Source organism: Acartia tonsa, chromosome 8, assembly GCF_053477335.1.
Source record: "Acartia tonsa isolate MP-2025a chromosome 8, ASM5347733v1, whole genome shotgun sequence".
NCBI lineage: Eukaryota > Metazoa > Arthropoda > Copepoda > Calanoida > Acartiidae > Acartia > Acartia tonsa.
In genome coordinates, this window is record NC_137267.1 from 27,819,664 (window position 1) to 27,842,540 (window position 22,877).

The window sequence follows — 22,877 nt, forward strand, 5'->3', positions numbered from 1 at the left end:
ATCTGCCTTTTCGTTTGTTTCTATTTTTTTAACTTGCAAATTGTATTCTAAAAAGACTCTGTAGGTCTTTACAATTTTGTGTCTTGTCAATAATTTGTAATGAGAGGGGGGAGTAGGGGGGGGGGGATTTCCAAATATGACAATCACAATTTTTTAAATATTTTTATTTAAACCATCCAAACGGGTTTAAAATTGAGGTTTAGTTGGGGCTGCCGAGCCTGATAACATCTTACTTATTTATTTATAGATACAACTGGCATCAATTTGGAATTGTAACATCGGAAATTGCAGGTAAAAATTTTAATTCCAATTTCAAAGACCAGCTTCTTTTAATATGTAGGGCAGTTGGGAAGGTGATAATTTTAAAACAAGGAAGAGACAATCCATAAATAAAAACATTAACAAAACAGACAAAGTGGAAAATTGTTTAAAGCAGCGCTTTGGATTTTTAATATGAACGTACTTACATTTAATTTTTGCAAATATTTTCTTTTTCTGTTGTCAACTCATAAGTATTAAAAAACAAACTTAACTTTTAATGTATATTTGGAAATTTGATAGCTACAAAGGAATTGGCTAAACTTCTCGGTAAAGAGTATAAAACTAGTCATTTTAGAAATTATTGATAACACATGAAACTCTCAGACAAACTACTTTGATAAAAAGAAGATAGTTACGTAAAGAAACTTTTTCTGCTTTTGAGTGAAATATATATTCAAAAACTTTCTTATTTTATTTTTTTTTTCTATTAAAAATGCATCGAAAAAAATATTAACACACTATGATTGTTTTTATTATTGGAAAAGAATTATTTCATCAAAAAATTTAGAAAAAAATTAGGTAAAGGGTAATTAAAAAAATCAAGAGGTAGAAAGACTTTTGTGTAAGAACCTAAATTGGGACAAAGCCTCCTTATAATTCAGTCTTAAAATGTAAAAAAAAAACTCTCCCCATTGAAAACTCCCCTGATTCGAACGTATTTACAGCTCGGTCTAAAACAGCTAGAGTATGAAAGATTTTCCTACGTTTTATTATACTTATAAATTTATAGGTCATGATGAGTTTGTGCAAACCTTTCGGGAAAAAATACCAGACTATCAAAATTCGTTCAGGTTAGTAAGATTCCTAATTTTTCTTCCTTAGTAATTAATGGGACCATTACTCCTACCATAGAAAAAAAGAAGGCAAATAATTTGACCTTTTCAATGAATTACAAATTATTTTTTATTTTTAATTGTATGTCAATCTAATATAATATTAGGATGGAAGTGTTATTTTTGATTTTTTAGGATGTAAGTTCAAACAAGAAGGACAACATCCATAAGTAGCAATGCACAAAAAGACAATAATTATGTCAAAGCATATGTATACAATTTAGCCTGTCCCGGATTTGAAAACTTTGTTAAAATTTTTGCCCCCAGCCAAAATATGGTTGATTTATGCAAAAAATGACCCATGCAAAATATTTCTTCTGTAATGCAAAAATTGCGACGGTACAAGCACTGCAAAGTTTTTAAAATCTGCAAAAAGACCTGTTTTTAGTGCTTTTTTAAGGCTTTTGTACCAAACCAATTTTAAGGATTTTTACAAAATTTCAATTCTAGTGTGCCGATATAAACCTGAAATTAATCCAAAAAAATGGGGGCAGCCCTGATTATAATATATGAAGGTGTAGCAAGTAATTTTCAAAATTGTCAAAATTGCATACGAGTTTCAACTCTACATCAGCCTGTCCCAGATTTATGTTAAAATTTTGGTCCCCAACCAAAATATGGTTAATTTATGAAAAAACAATGACCAATGCAAAATATTTTTTCTGTAATGCAAAAATTGCGACGGTAAAAGCACTTTGAAATTTTGAGGCCCCCCCCCCCCTTATGGAGGTCAAAAATTCATTACATCAAAACTATGGCTTCATGGTGCTCCCAGGAAAGGCCTTGATGAGTAGAATCAGGAACTTTTGTCCGTTTCAAAATATCTCGTTCCTAGCCTGAGAAAATCACAAAAAACATCAAAAAACTTCTACAAATTGGACAATTCTCAATAAACTCTAAATAATGGTGGTTTTTTCGTCATTTCTAAAGCTAGGAACAAGATATTTTGTAACGGACAAAAGTTCCTGATTCTACTCCTCAGGGCCTTTCCTAGGAGCACCATGAAGCCATAGTTCTGATGCAATGAAATTTTGACCTCCATAATAGGGGACTCAAAATTTTAAAGTGCTTGTACCGTCGCAATTTTTGCATTACTGAAGAAATATTTTGCATTGGTAATTTTTTTTGCATAAACCAACCATATTTTGGCTGGTGGCGGGACGGGTTAGTATACATGTGTGTATTTATATGAAATATGTTTCATCTTGCAATCTTTGGTCTAGTTTTGCATTTAGCGAAGTTACTCTATAATTCGAAATGTTCTTCCGTCCTGAGACACCGAATAGGGGAAATGTGGTTTTCTCGGCTCATATACATATAAGAAAAGAAGGCCGTATCTTCTTGTCAACACTTCCATTATTATTTAGCATAATTAACTAAACATGACATTCATGGCAATCGGACTGTTTTTAAGCAGCTTTTATATCTATAATACAAAGTAGAACGATGTCTGTCCGTCTGTCCGTCTGTCTGTCCGTCCGTCCCTTAAGATCTTGGTAACCACTGAACCGATCGGATTCTACTCTTTAGGGTATCTACCTATTGGTCCTGTGGTGGTTTTAAGCTATTTTCTTGGGGGGTGGGACACCCCCAACCCCCCCAAAAACAAAAAAAATTCCCCCCATTTTTTTTTTTTTTTTTTTTTGTAAGAAATATCCTTGGTCCTTTGTAGAAGATTCCTTTGTGGAATATTTCCTTTGTGGAAGACTAGTTTATTATATAGTATAAAAAAAAATTTCCGTCGTTATAAAGTATGTGTATGTCTGTGAATTAAATTTTTCACATATTTTAGCCAGTTTTGTCTGAATTTAAATATGGTAAGAATATTTACATTAGAACTTTGCTTTGTTATAACTATTCTTTATTTGTAAAATAAAGAGGCAGGTACTCTTATTGCAATTTAAATATGCTTCTGAAATTATTTCAGATGATTCATTGATTTATTAGCTTCTTCTCTAAAAGTTATTTTGAAATACTGTTTGTTTTCTATACATCTTTTAATGTTTTTTTGCTTTGATAATTAATTTTATGGATGTTGTTATTCTTGTATTTTAGCCAAATGAATAAAAGAACTATTTCCTGCTGTTCTATGCAGTAATTGAATGTCTATATGTCTAACAAGGTTGACAACATCCATAAAAGCGAAGCTCTAAAATAGAAGGACAAACGAACATTAACACTTGTAGATTGTCAGAACTGAATTAACAGAATATTAATGCATCAGTACAAAGAATGTTTTAAGAAAATTTGTTGCAAAACTGCATAAATAGATGATACTGTTTAAGGACATACTTACATTTTTGGGACTTATAGAGATGCTTCGCTTATACCATGTTGTAATAGGAATCAGTTTTCAAAAAATCAGAAGAATCGGATAATTTTAACATACAAAAATTTGTTGACAAAAAAGTTAAAAATCGACATGTTTAAAATTGACGTACGGACATTCTGGTATTGTTTATAGAGTTGCTACGCTTTCTAAATTGTACCTAACTACTATAGGAATCATCATGCACAGTTTGGAATCGATAGGACAATTCTAACCTGTTTAAATTAACGAAAAGATCTAACTCTCTGTGACTGACGGACCGACCCTAATTATAGAAAATCTTCGCTTTTAAAAAGGAGGATATAAAATATACATTATTCGTGAATTTTATTTTACGTTACCTTACCCACAAATATATAAAACTAGAGTTGGCTCAATAAAACTATATCGCTATTGGCTAGTTTTCTAGAAGTACATATCTATTTACCTATTTCTCAATAAATCAATTTTTCTCCCCCGCCATTAATATCTAAAAGAAAGAAGTAAATATTTATTAATTTAAAGAATTTTAAAAATATTTTTTCAATTATATTTTTTTTCACATTACCATCACCAAAGGGTTAATATGATTAAAATTTTTGTTTTAACATTTTAACACAAAGGAAGTGTCGCCACAATCGAATCCTTTTAAAATACAGTTTTCTTAGATTTACTCTATTATGAACGTATATTTTTTATTTTTGAAAAAAGGATTAAATACTTCAATGTAATTCAAATATCTACATGAAGTGAAAAACTTAATTCATTCCATAAACAAATAGAATAAAGGTCTTATGGCTTTGGTCAATGAGAGTTTAATGAGGATTATTGGAGCACTATGAGTTTTAAACACTTTACCATTGGAAGACTCGAGCTCATTTATAGACGTTTATTTCCTATATAGATCTGTCATGGATCTTGATGCAATAAAGCAGGCCGTTTTGTAAATAATAAAAATTGGAAGATTTCATTAAATAAAAGTAATCGCAATTATACTTAGTAAATAAACAATAAAAGGATAACAACATCAATGAGATGCAAAGAAAACAGAAAAAAATAAATGCTAATAAATGCTAGAACTACAGTTTCAATATTAATTTTTAAGATCAGATAAAAAATAGCTAAAATATGTTTCAACATCCACAAATTTTAAACTAAGAAAAATATAGAACAATAACTCTTGTAGAGTGTCTAAAACTGTACGTAAATTTGTTGCAAAATTGAGTAAATACAGTATACAGTAAAAGGACATAATTTCATTTTTAGGATTTGGTTTTAGAGATTCCTCGCTTTAAAGGGAGTGTGAACGTAAAAATTTCTCATCTGATTATCAAATCTTAACATTTACTAAGCACATTTCACTACACTGATCAACCAAAAATGTTCTATTTACAAAAATATCCAGAAGTAATGCCTTGATTTTATGGTATTTTGAGAGGGAAAAAGGAAAAAACAGGGAAAATCTGAACGTTTTTGTTTCTTATAATGTTTGTAGGGATATTTAACTTGTCATATATAGTTGAAACAATTTACTGTCTGTTAAGGATTTATTTTATGCTATAAAATTGCCAATTCGTTTTTTTATAACATAGTAATTAGGTAATAAAGACATATTTTAAATTCGTATTATTGACAAAAAAATACCTCACTGTCTACAAAGGGTTGAATCTCATAGGTTATATAAAATAATAATATCCTTTTTTATTGTGTTGAACAATAAATAACCCACTTTGGAGAATTAGTTTACACTTTTATCAGACTGTTTACAAAGAAATATTGCGTCTTTATTATTTACAAATTTGTAATTAAAGGTGGGCGAGAGATGGGCCATTTAAAGTTAATTGGATACTAATAAAAAACCTGTTTCTGGCTTTGTTATTGTATTTGGTTTTCAATAAAAAAATATTGCTTATTTTATCAATTTCTAAGTAACTATACATTGGATTAAAGCAAAGATTATGTTAAAAGTCAGCTTAACTGTTAGGAAAAATCTAGAACTATGTGAAAAAGTTTAATTTTAGCTATAATGGGAGAAAAAAGCAATTTTATGCACATTTCATATAATACGGAAAATTTCTTCCTTTCCCCGTACCTTATAAAAATCGTCGGAAAAAGCCGTTTTTTAAGCAAACAAAAGCGCGTTTTGCTCTATCTGTGAGATATTATGAATGAGATAATGTTAAGATTTGATATTAAGATGAGAAAAATTTACGTTCACAGTCCCTTTAAATATTATATCTTATTATCCTAGGCATGAATATTAAAAAAATAAGATGAATAGGATAATTATATTATACAAAAAGGTGGTGTAAAAAAAGTAAAAATCAACATGTTTTAGAAGGACGTAGGGATTTTTGGGAACGATTATAGAGTTGCTAGGCTTTGTATTTCGTACATAAAGTGTTTAAACTGCGTTTAACTCCCCCCCCCCCCTCCCTTTCAATTTTTTCTATGGTTGATTTATCTTGGGAGGTAAAGGAGAACCAAATCGGTTAAGCAGTTGGCAAGTGTTTTTGCTACAGACAAAAAGCTTACTACTTCATATATATTAGGATATGCTACATAATAATAGAAATGTTGACAAAACGTTTCACCCGTCTATAATGAATACGAGGCGAGGAAATCCCTTTATGTTTCTAATGGACAAATGGACACACATTTCTGATGTGGAGTAGCTTTGCTACTAGATATTAAAGGACGCCTGCAAGAAATACCACGCTTTAACTGCTGAAAGACTGCTACAAGTAGACCCAATACCCCAAATTTAAAGCCTTCAGCTTCAATAACAAAAAAGTTCGAGGCATTTCAAAATAGCATTTTATGTACAATGAAATTTTGAAAGATTTCCAATGCTTATAAAAGAAAAAACAAAATTAAATTACGTCGCTTAGACACAAAATTATAACCTTATCTTTGTCAGAAACTTAGATTGCCGGTAACTGATAACATTTCTACAATAAAAACACCACATTTCATAGTCAAAATCTATGAAAAAAATTTAATTTAAAGGGATAGTTCTATGAAGTGTATTTAAAGAGTTAAGGTACTTAGAGTAGTGAACTTTTATATGTCTTAGTAGAATATATTAGGCATTGGATAGATATGATTATATGTTAAAGAATTTTTAACATTGACCAGACCAAACTTTTTTTATTTGACAATATCGAAAAAAGTTAAAGTGATTTGCCACATAAATTACAAGAGAATGGTCTATTTTTTTCCAAATATGTATAGCCAAAACACCAATATCAGAGAATCTTTTTCCACATATTTCACAAGAGTTATAAAAAAATTGAACAGGGGTTCCCCTTGGGACAAGTTACTTAAAAAACATAAAAAATAACGTCCGGTTCATTATAGGACAGGTTTTCTATAGATTCTTTTTTAAAAAAATAAAGAAAACCGTCCGGTTTACTTACAATATACACATTATCTCACGCGGAAATACCAACTAACCATACAACATATATATATATATAAAAAGACCATTCTCATGTAATTTATGTTGCAAATCACTAACTCTTTTAGATATTGTCAAATAAAAAAAAAGTTTGGTCAGGTCAATGTTAAAATTCTTTATCACAATCATATCTATTCAATGCCTAATATATTCTACTAAGACACATAAAAAGATCACTACTCTAAGTACCATACTAAATATTTTATTGGTCATTCTTTGTAGTTATGTGTATTTTGTTGTATAAAAAGTTTGAAGTTCTATTAACTAGTAAATGCTATCTAAAGTTGCATTTATGAGAAAAAAGTTTTTGCCATATATAACACGCAACGAAGTTGAAAATAAAAATGAAAAACTCATTTTTTAAGGAAAATCCCTGGTCAAATCTTTTAATTTTAATCAATAACTTTAAATTATGCACTACTACGTTATTTAAAATAGAAAAAACTTACAGTTCACTATTTTTTTATAATGCACTTCGTGAAACTATCCCTTTCATTTTTAAACGAAAATCATAGCAGAAACAAAGGGGGAAACAAATACAAGCTCAGCTGTGATTGGTTGTTAAGCTGATTCAGCCTTCTGATTGGCTACAGTACACTCGGTACAGTGCAAGTTAAACTTAATTTTTTTTTAATGTTTTTGACTATAAAACTGTATTTTTATTGTAAAAATATAATTAGTTACTGGAAACCTAAATTTATGACAAAAAAAGCTTATAATTTTGTTTCTCGTATTCATTCGAATCCGGTGGATAGGAACCGGTTCTCATCCATACAAAAAAACTATGTCTAGCATCGTATTATAACCAGCTTTCTACGAATATAAAAATGTACAATCATAAAAGTAAAACCAGTTTTTTTAGCCCTTGCCAACGGCACCTAGGGGCATAAAATACTGGTTTTAATTTTATAATTGTACATTCTATATCCGCGGAAAGCCGTTTATAATATGATGCGAGAAATAACTATTCTAGGCCATGTAGTTTAATTTCAAAGTTTTCAACATGAGCATTGCAATTCTTTCAAAATTTTCATTATACATGAAATGTCATTTTAAAATGCCTAGAACTTTTTTGTTATAGAAGCTGAAGGCTTCAAATTTGGGGTATTTGGTCTACTTGTGGCAGTCTTTCAGCAGTTAAAGCGTGGTATTCCTTGCAGGCTTTCTTTAAAAGTGTCTTTTTATGTTAAAAAATACACACACTTTTAAAAAACGAAGCTTTTCTATGATTAGGGTTGGTCTGTCCGTCCAGGGGAGTCTAAGCTTTTTTTTTTGTGGGGGGTAAAAAATTTTAGGGGGGGGGTAATTCGTGTTTGGGGGGGGTAAAATAACGCACGAAGCGCGCCGAAATTTTTTTTTACCCCCCCCCAAAATTTTAACCCCGGGGGTAAAATTTGATTGGGGGGGGTTATTACCCCTCCTAAAGTCTGTTGGGGGGGGTAAATACTCCCCCCAAATCTGTTGGGGGGGTAATTACCCCCCCCAAACTAATTTACCCTGGGGGTAAAATTTTTGGGGGGGGTAATTTAATTATGTAAAAAAAGCACCTACCTAATCTATTAAGTTAAGTACTATCTTATAACATAAAGTAGTAAGTAAGGTTTATTTGACTATAGCTTCAGATTTCATTACTTTTAATACTGAGTTCTCCTTTTTAGGAAAGCTTCACATAGATCCCATGATGGTTCCACACTATTATAGGTCAATCCTTTGAGTGGTTTTAGGCTATTTTTCTCCTCCCTTTTTACCCTTTAGAAAACACGAGTTCTTAGATGCTAAGGGCGCCACTACTATCTTATAATACAAAGTAGAACGATGTCTGTCTGTCCGTCTGTCCGTCTGACCGTCTGTCCGTCCGTCTGTCTGTCTGTCCCTTAAGATCTCGGTAACCACTGAACCGATTGGATTCTACTCTTCAGGGTATCTACCTATTGGTCCTGTGGTGGTTTTAAGCTATTTTCTCGGGGGGTGGGACACCCCCAACCCCCCCAAAAACCAAAAAATCCCCCCCCATTTTTTTTTTTTTTTTTTTTTTTTTTTTTTTTTGAAGGAGTTTCCATGGTCCTTTATGGTCTCTCGCAATAATTTTTTTTTATCACCTCTTGGGCAAAGCCCCTAGAGGCTAGGGGCGAAGCCGCTAGTTCAAATATATAGTAGTATCTCATTCTTTAGAACATAAAAATACAATAATTAACTCACTAACCAATGAACCAATATGATTTTACTTTAAAGTGAAGCGTCTTATAGGTCCTGGTAAGTTTTATAACTAGTTTTGAGACACCCTGACATCCTCCCAAAAGAAATCGCCTATAGAAATTCTTTTTCATTATTTAATGAAATATTTAATTTAGTTAGGTATCTATTTTATGGAATCTTCAGTGCTTTACAATTACATCATAGATCCCCGGGATGGTTTTAGCCCTTATAAAGGCCCAAGCAAATAAAACATGATCAAACTATTAAATTTTTTGTTATCATGGTTAAGAACTGTTTTAACTGGTTGGACAGTAAAATTTTTTTTTTAAGAACATTCAATTTGGGGGGGGTAAATACCCCCCCCCCCAAAAAAAAAATAGAAGAACATTTTTTTTGGGGGGGGGTAATTACCCCCCCCAAAATGGTTTGGGGGGGGTAAATACCAAGGTAGGGGTAATTTTTTTTTGGGGGGGGTATTGTTCACAAAATTTTGGGGGTGCCAAATGGCCCATTACCCCCCCCCCCTTGGACGCCTATGTGTCCGTCCGATACGGTTAGCTCTTTTTGTAAACACTTTACACAAAGAATCAAATCAAGTATGACCCTTCTTGAAATGTATCCCTTTTATAACTGAAAAATCCTATTGTTTTGATACGGAACAGGTTTGTGAACAAATTAAAGAAATGCGTTTTTGCTTAAAAATAATAATCAATCATTCATTGTGATTTCTAAAATTTTTATATCATTTTATCATTATTTATAAATAAGCGAATTTTAAAAGAACAAAAATATATCATAAAAATAACCCATTATAGCCGAAACAAGAATAATTTCGAAATTGCATTTTTAAAAGCTTTTAAAACAGTAATGTTGCTGCTATCTGTAGATGACTAATACAATTAGGACTGCTTTTAAGAGCACAAATATGGACAGTAGACTGGCCAAAAAAAACATGAATATTTAAATCTTTACCATATCAATTTGCGGATACCTTGAGGTTGTTACCGGCTCAAATGTAGACCTTTTAGTGAAAACTAGACCTCTCTACAATGAAAATTGATCTTGAAATTTCAATCTTAAGCTTTTCATCAAAAACTTCATATTTTCATCATTTTAGCAAGAAATAATTAAAGAACTGCCAACCTAAAATAATGTAACAAGAGTTCAAATATAAAGCAATCTTAAAAAGTAGGCAGAACCGCCATTCCTGCCGAATAATTCCGAAAAATGTTTTATTTAAATTGATAATTTGTGTAAGAAATTGAACTAAAACAGTAGTTATTAGTCTTATGAGAAGAGAAATGATGAAAAACTCTAAAAAATATGCATTTTAAAGACATAAAATAGGAAAAAGTGTTTTTAATAAATTTCATGGCTCAACAGACATTGTCGCCAATAAAGAGACAATTTACTTAAATAAAAAATTGAATGAAGGTAAAAAATATGTAATATACTTATTCTCATATTCAACTTTAAAAGAATCATACTAATAAAAAAATTAATATTGAAAAAAATAATTTGATTGTTTTTATTAAACCAGGAATAAAGAGTAAGGCTTATCTTTAAATATTTTTCTTCAATAATTTTGCAGTATGAATTAGCTTTCCCAAATTATTGTAATTGTACATAAATAAATTTTTATACTTTCTTTCTTCATATGTTTATTCCTGGTGATTTTAATATTTTATTTTAATGATTGTAAACAAACAGACAGAAAATTTGATGTTTTGCTTTATATCTGGTGTAAGTCTTTCATAATTTGGGGAATTAAAGGTGAAAATAAATATGCATTTGACGAGATAACTAGATTTTTTCTTAAAATCAATTATAGGGCTTAAATCTACAAACAATACATGACCTATTTTTACATAACGCACATTGAAAAGTGATTTAGACCTTCATTTGGGCCACACAGAGTTGTTGGTTCTAATCTAGCAGAATGCAATGTAAGTCCTATAACACATTTGCAAATATGTTCCATGAATATCTTCAATAGAAAATCTCTCATGCCACGCAACGTAACATACTTTAAGACATAGACCTTTAATATGGTGGTAAAATTAATACAAGAAAGCCATAATGTTGAATTAATGTATTTTACATTATTTTTGGGTAAATTTATATATAAAAGCTATTGCTTATCAACTATTTTCATTATATTCAATTGATGCCTGGCATATCCATCCACAGGACCACTATTACACATAAGTACAAGAACAAATGTATTCAAAAGGCAGACTTTACAGATATCCCAATCATAAATGATAAACAAGAGACATACCAGTGATTTAGTTCTGTGAACAAAAATGTTCTGGAAAATGGAATAAATTGTATCCCAAAGATTGAATAAACTGATGCAGCTGTGGTAATAATCACTGCTTATATACGTTGGTTTTGCACAGGCAGTCACAGGCAGTAAATTAGAAAACAGCCTTGCATGATAAAAAGTAGGTTGGCATTGCCTAGAAAGTTTAAAGAGAAAATTTATGTTTCTTGCCTTGGTTAGGTAGAAAATGAAATCGCTTGTGCTATTGCATGAAAGTTCATGGAGTTTTATTCCGTGTAAGCCTAGAGAAAACATGATTGCTTTTTAAGATAATATGAAGAATACAAAGTTCGAGTAAGAAAATAGGTTATAGGCAAGTTAGTTAAACTAAATTTGTTTAGAAACAGGCCTTAGGCTTGTATGCCTATAGTGTAAATTATAAGGTTAAAATGGTATGCTTTTACAATATTCATACTATAAAATTAATGAATTTACTATAAACATATAATTAAAACTACAATATATAAGAATTAACAGCATAACTATCAATTTATGCCGTTTTTAGGAAATCATTATGGAAAACTCATCAATAATGCCTTCAGGCTGTGACCGTATAATTTTACGTAGTTATTTTTTCTTCATGGTATATTTTGAAAGAGAAATCTAAAATCTGAATCTTGGTGTGTCAACAAGAACGAGTTTAGACTTAGCTGGGCTAATGTGATATAAAACACAAAGAATTATGGATTAGAATTATCCATAAACTATGGAGCGCAGCACCAGTAAAATATTAATTTAGAAAAAGGGATGGTAACATGCAATATTGCAAATAGTTTTATTAGTGTAACTTTAACATTTACAGCATTTGATTATGTTTTGTTGTTATTTTATTTGAACCTTTGAACTCAACAAAACATTTGATGATATTTCATCAACAAAGCTTAACATTTCAAAGTTTTATTCATACAAAACATTGCAGATTGGGGCAGATCTAGCAAAAAGGGGATTTAATTATTCAGTACCCTTAAAATTCATCTCACAAAAATTTCATTTTATATCTTTTTGTTGGCAATTTAACAATGAACAAATTTGCTATAATGTTTTTTTCTGTCATTTGAATGGAACACAGAGATATAGGTCATTTTATGAAGGTAGGTCGAAAATTACTGGATTAACCCTTCCCCAAAAATAGAACGCCCACCCCCCCTAACCCTATCAATATATCCATCTCTCTATCCATCTCTCTATCCATCTATCTATCTACATATTTATCCATCTATCTATCCGTCTATCTATCCATCTATCTATACATCTATCTATCTATCTATCCATCTATCTCTCCATCTATATATCCATCTATCTATCACTCTATCTATCTATCCATTAACTATCTATCTATCCATTAACTATCTATCTATTTATCTATCCATCTGTCTATCCATCTGTCTATCCATCTGTCTATCCATCTATCTATCCATCTATCTTTCCATCTATCTATCCATCTATCTATTCAGCTATCTATCTATCCATTTATCTATCCATCTATCTATCCATCTATGTATCCATCTATCTATCACTCTATCTATCTATTCATGTATCTATCCATTAACTTTCCATTAACTATCAATCTATCTATCCATCTATCTATCCATCTGGCTATCAATCTATCTATCCATTTATCTATCCATTTATTTATCCATCTGTCTATCCATCTGTCTATCCGTCTATTTATCCATCTATATATCCATCTATCTATCCATCTATCTATCCATTTATCTATCCATCTTTCTATCCATCTGTCTATCCATCTGTCTATCCATCTATCTATCCATCTATCTATCCATCTATCTATCACTCTATCTATCTATTCATGTATCTATCCATTAACTTTCCATTAACTATCAATCTATCTATCCATCTATCTATCCATCTATCTATCCATCTGTCTATCAATCTATCTATCCATCTATCTATCCCTCTATCTATCTATCCATCTATCTTTCCATCTATCTTTCCATCTATCTTTCCATCTATCTATCCATCTATTTATCCATCTATCCATCTATCTATCCATTCATCTATCCATTAACTATCCATGTATCTATCCATCTATCTATCCATCTATCTATCCATCTATCTATCCATCTATCTATCCATCTATCTATCCATCTATCTATCCATCTATCTATCCATTTATCTATCCATTTATCTATCCATCTTTCTATCCATCTGTCTATCCATCTATCTATCCATCTATCTATTCAGCTATCTATCCATCTTTATATCCATTTTTTCTATCCATCTATCTCTCCATCTATCTATCCATCTATACATCTGTCTATCCATCTGTCTTTCTATCTGTCTTTCCATCTTTCTACCCATCTATTTATCCTTCTATCTATCCATTTTTCTATCCATCTATCTATCCACCTATATATCCATCTATTTATCCATCTATCCATCCATCTATCTATCCATCTATCTATCCATCTATCTATCCATCTATCAATCCATCTATCAATCCATCTATACTCTATAATAATAAATATAATATACGTGGATATCATAACAGGGAAAATTTTGTTGTCAATTTAGGTTGCTACTTTAGTCTTCATTTATTGGTCAGTTCTTACGTCCAGTAGGAGGGGAGGGTATATCGTTATATTAGCATGCTGGAAAGGCCATTTTATTTGAGTTGGAGAAAATATGGTGCAACATGCAAGTAATTTTATATCCCTTACATAAATGCGCAAAAAATCAGATGAATAGGATATTTTTAACATTCAAAAATTTGTTGCCAAAAAATTAAAAATAGACTTTCTGTTGACGATTATGTGTTACTTTCTAAGTCGTATCTAACTGTTGTAGGAATCAGCATGCAAAGTTTGAAATAGATTGGACAATTCTAACCTGTTTAAATCAACGAAGGGAGCTAACTGTACCGGACGTACGGACGGACCGACCTTAATTATAGAAAAGCTTCACTCTTAAAAAGAAAAAAGAAAATGCCTTAATAAAATTAAAAAATAGCTTATAACCATTGCATTACAAGACAAGTAGATATATTCCCTATAAAGTAGAATCCAATCGGTTTATTGGTTACCGAGATCTTATGGGACGGACGGACAGACAAACAGACAGCAATCTACTTTGTATTATAGATTAACACCCAGGTATCTAAGGAACAAAACAATAAATATCGATTAATGTATGTACATCCCCAATATTGATACATTAAATTATATTACAAAATTAATCGTCTGTAGATGAAAATTTGTGGTTGAAAAGTTTTGACAATTAACTTAATATACCAACCAATCAAATATTAATGAAATTTCCTAAAGTTGTTATGCAAACGAATATAAAACGTTATTATAAAACTTTGAAGTTTGGGGACTAGTGTAATAAACAGCCTAATATTTCCTCCCTTCCTAAATAAAACTGCTGACGTTAAACATGAAGACCATGTAACCACATAATTTAAAAACAAAAATTACCAATAGATAGACAGATAGACTTCTTGCTAATTCCAATTTCGATTGATTATAAGAACACCACATTTTTTGCATATTAACTTTTATTATGGAGGGGACATTGGGCTGTTTATAACAATAGTCCCAAAAGTTTTACAGTTGTGTGTTCAAACCTTTTAACTACTAGTTTTAATCTACACAAGGGGTAATTTTGTGTATTATCATTGGGGAAGTACATCAATTTATCAACCTTTGTCTTATCCCTTTAGATCCCTGATATTTGTAATAATCTATAGAACTTATTATCTAGTTACATTAAAACATCAAACATAGATTTACGCTTACCCCCCCTCCCATAGACGTCCAATTTTTTTTTTTGGGAGGGGGTAAAATGGCGCGCAAAGCGAAAATTTTGTTTACCCCCCCCCAAAAAAAAAAATTTTTACCCCGGGGGTAAAATTTGCTTTGGTGGGGGTAATTACCCCCCATGAAATCTGTTGGCAGGGTTAAATTTAGTTTACCCCCCCCCCCAAATTTACCACTGGGGTAAAAGTTTTTGGGTGGGTAATTTTAATTTTATTAAATATTTAGTATTAAAAATTTTTGTTATTAGAGATTTTTTATTTTGGGGGGTATTAACCCCCCTCAAAATTGTTTGGCGGGGGGGGGGGGTAAATACCCCCTCCTAAATGATTGGGGGTTCGTAAAATGAAAAAGATTAGGGGGGGGGTAATCGCCCCATTAACCCCCCCCCCCTTGGACGTCTATGCCCCCCCCCCTCATCATTTGGTGCAATAGAACTTGAAAATATTTATTATTAACTTTAAAAAAAAAAATTTAATCACCGCTGGAAGAATCACTTGCTCTTGTTCGTGTATACTCCTGTTTAGACATGTTAGAATCGTCCCATCGATTTCAAGCTTTGTGTGATGATTCCCATAACAGTTAGGTACGATTTAGGAAGCGTAGCAACTCTATAATCGTTACCAGAAAGTTGTACGTCTAAAATAATTATCCTATTTGTCTGATTTTGGAACACTAAATTCTATTACAACAAGGTACAAACACTTCTTTAATCCTAGTATCCTGTATTTAAGCAGTTTTGCAAAAAAATACTTACAATTTTGTTTATAATTATACATTTTAGTTCTGCTTTAATTTAAGTTTGTCCTTCTTTTACAGAGCTTTGCTTTTATGGATGTTGTCATCCTTGTTAATTCACATTCTTATAATGTCCTATTTTTGTAGGTTTTTCTTAAAATTTGTATTTTATAATTGTTCTTTGATCTCTTCATCTACTCAAAGAAAAAAAAATGTTCTGGAAAATATATTTTAGTTTTTCTAAATATTTTTAAAAATTTCTTTCGAGTACTTTTTAAAACTATTTATAATATATTTTTATATTAAAGAGAGACTTTTTTAGTCATGGTGTTTATGAGAAGATTTTTTCTTCGACACAACAATTAATACTTTTCAAAGACAAGTAAATCCATTCATAATACTAAATAATCTAAATATCTAAGTAATTTTAAAATTTATATTGAACTTTAGTCTAAAGAAGGTGTCTTAACTTTTATTTTCATAGCTAGTCGGTGTTTTTAGTAAGTAGTATATGTAAAAAGGCAACATTTTTTTCAGCCCCTCTTTATCACCTTCCCATTTTTACTCTCAAATATGGATTTAAGATGGTTGTCTGTATAATATAATATAATATTTTTGTATAATTTCTTTTATTGTAGTTTATTTACTATTTTGTAAACTTTTTATTTCAATTTTGCTTAGAATCGATTTGTAATATTTTTATCATTCTAAAAGTTTATATAAACACCTATTTCTTATGCTTGTGTAATTATATATTAAAAGTTTAAAGTTTTTATTCTCGTGAGTTCAAAAAAATAGATTTTTTCAATAATTACTCAACAGAATTAAAAAAGTAAGGTGTCAAATTTTCATAATGGCAATTTTCTTTCTTTTTTGTTGCGTTTCAGTACCTTAAAACCGACATAAAAATTTTTTTAAAACTTAAATTTCTTAAAAAATAAGAAGTCTACAAAAAACCGATTGCATATGTAAATTCTATGAAAAATTTTACATCTACTACTTACTAAAAACACAGACTAGCTTTAAAAATAAAGTTAAGACACCTTCTTTATTAAATTTATACTGTGTTACTTTGTGTTTGTTAAAGTTATTTTGATCCGCTTTTTTGAAAGTTTTCTTCCTTGTTTATTTATTTTTTTTCCTTTTGCTCTAAAAGGTGTGAGAAATATATTTGAAATGAAACTTATCTAATAAAATATTCAACAATTCATCTCCCCGAGTTCACTACGAAGTTCAACTTTAAAATAGATTTTTGATAACGGATATATGTAGAATCAATATCATGTAACTATAACGTTAACAAGTCCGTCTGTCTGCTTGCTTTCACAATGTAAAATAATTCACTTTGTTTATCAAGAACGTCTGGTTATATGAAGTCTCATACACTTCGACTTTATTCGCTTCTATTTGTAACTAACCTTATGTTTACCAATTATGACATGAGGATATCAATTTTTAACTGTATTATGGTGAAATTTTGCTTTGAGATTTTAGGACTTGTTTCGTGTCACCAGACCTGCGACATGAAAGAAGTTTTACTCTCTATAAATATTTAAATGTTGTCAGATGGCGTTCCTTCCAAAATTACTAATATTTTTACTTAAATTAACTTTTATACTTTGTTTCAATACACTCAGATAAAAAGAAGAGAGAGAGAGAGAACCCGTTCTTTTGTTTTTGACGCTGAATAAAATATAAAAGAAATTTTGTGTGGAAGTCATTTTTGTGTGTTTGTTTGTGTAAATATTTAGTGTTATTTATCGCATCATATTATAGACAGTTTTCCATGGGCATTAAAATAAAAAATATGAGGTTTATTTTCATATTTTTGGTAAATTTCTTGTAATTCGATGCTAAAAATGGGTTTTCAGTATGGCTGTGAAACGTTTTAATTCACCGGATATTAAGCTATAACGGAGAAGAGTATCCGTAAAAATATATAAACCCTCATAAAATACAGGAAATAAGTAAAAATACGGACGGAGAAAAGCGATTTATAAAAGAGTATCGCTACTTAAAAAACGAAAAACTGTTATATATATGGAATGTATGTAATACAGCAATATACATATCTTTTCTCTATATCAATTAGGAACTTAATAGAAAAATTGTGTTCATTAACAATTGTTTTATTTTTTTTTCTTTCATGGAAGTTTCCTTCCTTCGCAACTGGGGCGTGTCCGTGCTCTTTAGAAAAATACTAGCGGCTTCGGCTATTTCGTATTTTAGATTTAAAAGAAAAATTTTAAAAATAATTTGGGGGGAGGGAAGGAATTTTTTTTTTGGTGTGGGGGTTAGTCGACTCTCACTATTTTAATTTTAGTTTTTAAAAGAAACAAAAAAATTTTGGGGGGGTATTTTTTTTTTTGGGGGGGGGGGGTTGGGGGTGTCCCAATCCCCAAGAAAATAGTTATAAACCTTCCCGGGACCTATGAGAAGCTACCCTGTAAAGGAGTACCCGATCGGTTCAGCGGTTAGCGAGATCCTTCGATACAAACAAACAGACAGACAGACATCGTTCTACTTTGTATTATAGTTAAAAAATACATATTGATAATATCAAGAAAGAATTTTACATTTTATTTGTTTTTAATGTAGATAGGTACAAATTGGACAATTTAAGCGAACACCATGAAAATATAACTAGTCAGGGAAAAGGGAATGATATTCTGACAAACAATTCTGAAGGAAAATTTCCCACCAACCCACTACCCCTTTTCCTCCCCTTCTTGCCCACCCCTCCACAGTGAGCCCAGGAATCCAATTTTGTGGAAAAAATTAATAACTTTCTTATTTTTTAACCAAATCGAACAATTCTTTTTTTTGATTGGAAGGTTTTTATAGTATCTTTTACAGAATCAACAAAATTACCCCCTTCCCCCTCCCAAGTTGATTGGGGGGCCAAGATATCCCCCCCAAAATGTATAATATTTATAATTCTTATCCTAACTTTCTCATTTTTCCATCAAACTCAATTCTTTTTGTTAATTGAAAGGTATTTAGAGTACTCTGTATTAAAAATACAAAATCCCCACTGGGGCTACTGGAAAAGGGTTAAAACTCACCCCCCAAAAGTGAAAAAATAAGATATTTTTCTTCTAATTCGCTTATTTAAAAATCTATTTCTACAAAATGTACCTACTTTGATATATATATAAGAAAAATTCCTATAACCTAAAAGCCCCCCCCCCTCATCCCTAGGGGCGACGAGGGGGGCAAAACATCTCTCCCCCCCCCTCAAAAAAAAATGTTAAATTTTGATACTTTGACAAATTTTTCCCTAATTTAAAATTAAATGATTTAACTGGCTTAAAATAGATGAACTACTTTATTTATTTTTTTGTAAAAATTTAGGCTGGTCTGGGCTGCCCTCCCTCCCCCACAAATTATCTGCGCCCCCCCCCCCCCATAATTCTTTGCCTCCGGCCCGGCTGGCTGTCTCATTTTCCACACAAAAATTAAGATCTTCCTACTAAATTTAAAGTTGATCAATTCGATTGCTGGCGGATTTTGTTTAAAATTGACAAATAGGATGACAAGAGCTGAATCTTGCCCATGGAGTATAACCAAAGGGTGCAGGAAAAAGGGAATGGCAGGCTAGCTGCTGGCTAGATGGTAGAATTATTTTTAAAAAGAAAAAAAACTTATTTTTTTTTGTTGGGAGTGGGGCATATTTACATATCCTATATTTTCTTTAGAGGGGGGGGGGGGGGTTGAGTCAACAAACATCCAGTCTTAATTTTAGTTATAAAAAGAAAAATTGAAGAAAATATTTTTTTTTTTTTTTTGGGGGGGGGGGGCGATTTCTCTTTAGAGGGTGGTAGTACCCTCCTCAAAAATAGTTATTAACCTTTCCAGGACTTATGCGAACCTATTTAAAGGAGAACCATATCGGTTCAGTGATTAGCAAGATCCTTTGGTACACACACATATTCTGTTTCTTTTATATAATGATTATACCTACACTAATTTAGCTTAATAAGGTTGCGTATGACCTTTACAAAACTATATATAGAGGTTAAGCAACTAAGTGAAAGTTAATAAGACCAACGGGATCCTCTTATATATTGCCTAAATAATGCTAGAACTCAATCTTAAAAGTTTTCACCTCGTTGCTAAAAAGATCAAGGTATTTGAATCAGAACTTAAAAAATATTCAACGTGCTCTTTTTTGTATTTTCACCAACTTTCTTTAATATGGATTTAAGAGGTTTTTTTTTACAAAACTATTTAGTTTCTTGTTATCCAGCGTTAGATAATTGCACGACGTTTCTAAAATGGTATTACATTACGTCATAAGTTAATATTTGATTAAATGGCAAGAAAAACAAAAAAAAATTTAAAATCATTTTTTGGGAGATTTTCGTATCTAAATTTCGTGAATTCCAGGGTAACAACTTTAGAAGGCCATAAAAAATTTAATTTTTTATATTTTTCATTAATTTAAAATGGCAAACCTCCTCTAATATGATGAATATTAACATAGATTTTTAAAATAATTGATTTTCTAAAGTTCGATTTTTGGACATAATTAATTTTTTCCACAATGTTGGATTCCTGGGCTCACTGTGGGCCCTCTTCAGTTTCATGAAAAAACAAAATTTACCCCCACATAGTTGAAAAGGTTTCGTGATTTTTTGTAGAATTGATTGTTAGAATAGCTACCCCTGAAAACTAGTGTTTAATAACTAGACTTAAATAAAAAAAGTTTCTACAGCTAACCTACTAATCAGGGATATAATGATTATAACATTATAAATTACCCCTCCCCACCCTTCCCATCCGTAAAAAAGCTGATGGTATATTTTTGAGGAAAAGATTAGATATTAAATTAACCGTCATTATCCTAAATCCTCTTGAGTGCTGATGAACACAATTATACTTGTTATAGAGAGACAAAATCACTTTACTTGAGATAAGAGGGAAAGTTAATATAGAGAAAACATCTTTAAAATATTATATTTTTATTATCTTTTTTCTCAACTTACCTTATGTTAAGATAACATTTATTTTCATAAGAAGCTTAGCTTCGTTAAAATCATCAGTAATAGTAAGCATTTTTTTGCATTAATTGCAAAGACAACTGGGAAGCCTTTCAACGTCTTGGTTATGTTTGAAGCTACAGCTCCCTAAATACGTTAATTTTTAATAATGAAGCGTTAGGAAAATTTATACAATCTTTTTTATATTAATAGATTCGAAGCATGCCAAACTTATTCTAAACATACTCACTACTAATACTAAGTTGCTCATATTCATGTTTTATTTAGGTTCATAATACAAGATGTATTCAAGCTTACAGCAGCATCAAATTATTCTGTTGAGGATTTAGCAGACAGCGAAGTAAGAATATTCCTGCTATATAGCACACAGGTACAATAAGCTCATGCCTAGATTTTAACTTTATAGGAAACCCATTAAAAATTACATAATTTTTCTACATTAATTATGGCATCTTTCCATGTTCAGTTTTTTCTTTCATAACTCCTTTTAGAGTAAATCTAACTGTTATATTCCAATTTTGAATGCTATTTCTTTTTTATTTCAGAGCGAAGCCAAGACTATTTTATCAAAGGTAATTCATAAATTTTAGATTCAATCTATTGAACAATTTTTGAAATTTTAGTTTTTATTAAAGAAGTTGTATCAACTTTTTTTTTATAGCTAGCCGGTCCTTTTAGTAAGTAGTAGATGTAAAATTTTTCATAGAATTCAGATATGCAATCGGTTTTTTTGTAGACCTCTTATTTTTTAAGTAATTTAAGTTTAAAAAAAAAAAATTAAGTCGATTTTAAGGTACTAAAATGCAACAAAAAAAAAGAAAGAAAATGGCCATTATGAACAAAAATAGTAAGATCTTTAATTTGACACCTTACTTTTTCAATTCTGTCAGGTAATTATTGAAAAAATCGATTTTTTTAAACCCACGAGAATAAAAACTTTGAACTCAATTTTATCATTTCACAAGTAAAAAAATATGGGTTCATATATACCTTTAGAATCAGAAAAATATTACGAATCCATTGTAAGCAAAATTGAAAAAAAAGTTTACAATATAGTATATAAACTACAATAAAAGGAATTATATGAAAATATCATATTATATTGTACAGGCAACGTCTTAACTTTTGAATTGGGTATAAAAATGGGAAGGGGTATAGAGGGGGTAAAGAGGGGGTAAAAAAGGGAAGACGATAGTGTTGCCAGAACAAAAAATACATTTGGCCATTTTTATATTTTTTTATTTTTTTACTTTTTTTCAATTTTGCTTACAATGGATTCGTAATATTTTTCTGATTCTAAAGGTATATATGAACCCATGTTTTTTATGTCTGTTTGAGAAAATATTTAGGTCTAAAGTTTTTATTAAACCGAGGTTAAAAAAATAGATTTTTTCAATAATTACTCAACAGAATTTTAAAAGTAAGGTGTCAAATTAAAGATCTTACTATTTTTGTTCTTACTGGCCATTTTCTTCTTTTATTTTGTTGCGTTTTAGTACCTTAAAACCGACTTAATTATTTTTTTAAAAAACTTAAATTACTTAAAAAATAAGAGGTCTACAAAAAAAACGATTGCATATCTGAATTCTATGAAAAATTTTAAATCTACTACTTACTAAAAGAACCGGCTAGCCATAAAAAAAAAGTTGATACACCTTCTTTTACAAAAACTCTAAACACTTTGGAGATTTTAATATAAAATTCTAATTAGGTAATGATGTACGATTATCAATATATAAATTACAATTTATTAGTTCATAATTATTAGCTAGTTATGTACTGTACTCTATCGTTCTTGATATATTTACACATGTAATTTGTGCATTATGTTACCAAAGTATTTTCCAGAATTTTGAAACCGAAGATTTTCTTTATTTGTATGTTTTGTACTTCCACCCGTCGTAACAAATTTATAA

General features: G+C 30.5%; 1 protein-coding gene across 2 annotated transcripts in view; it reads left to right on the forward strand.

Annotated features, from left to right (window-relative positions):
* The window catches only part of LOC145326426 (glutamate receptor ionotropic, NMDA 2B-like), a 295,851-nt gene that overhangs the window by 153,797 nt on the left and 119,177 nt on the right, over positions 1 to 22,877 (forward strand). For both annotated transcript variants that reach the window (XM_080169776.1, XM_080169777.1), the window contains exons 13-16: positions 248 to 291; positions 1,052 to 1,112; positions 21,229 to 21,331; positions 21,507 to 21,533. In XM_080169776.1, coding sequence (XP_080025902.1) covers positions 248 to 291; positions 1,052 to 1,112; positions 21,229 to 21,331; positions 21,507 to 21,533 — 235 coding nt within the window. The remainder of the gene's footprint in view (positions 1 to 247; positions 292 to 1,051; positions 1,113 to 21,228; positions 21,332 to 21,506; positions 21,534 to 22,877) is intronic.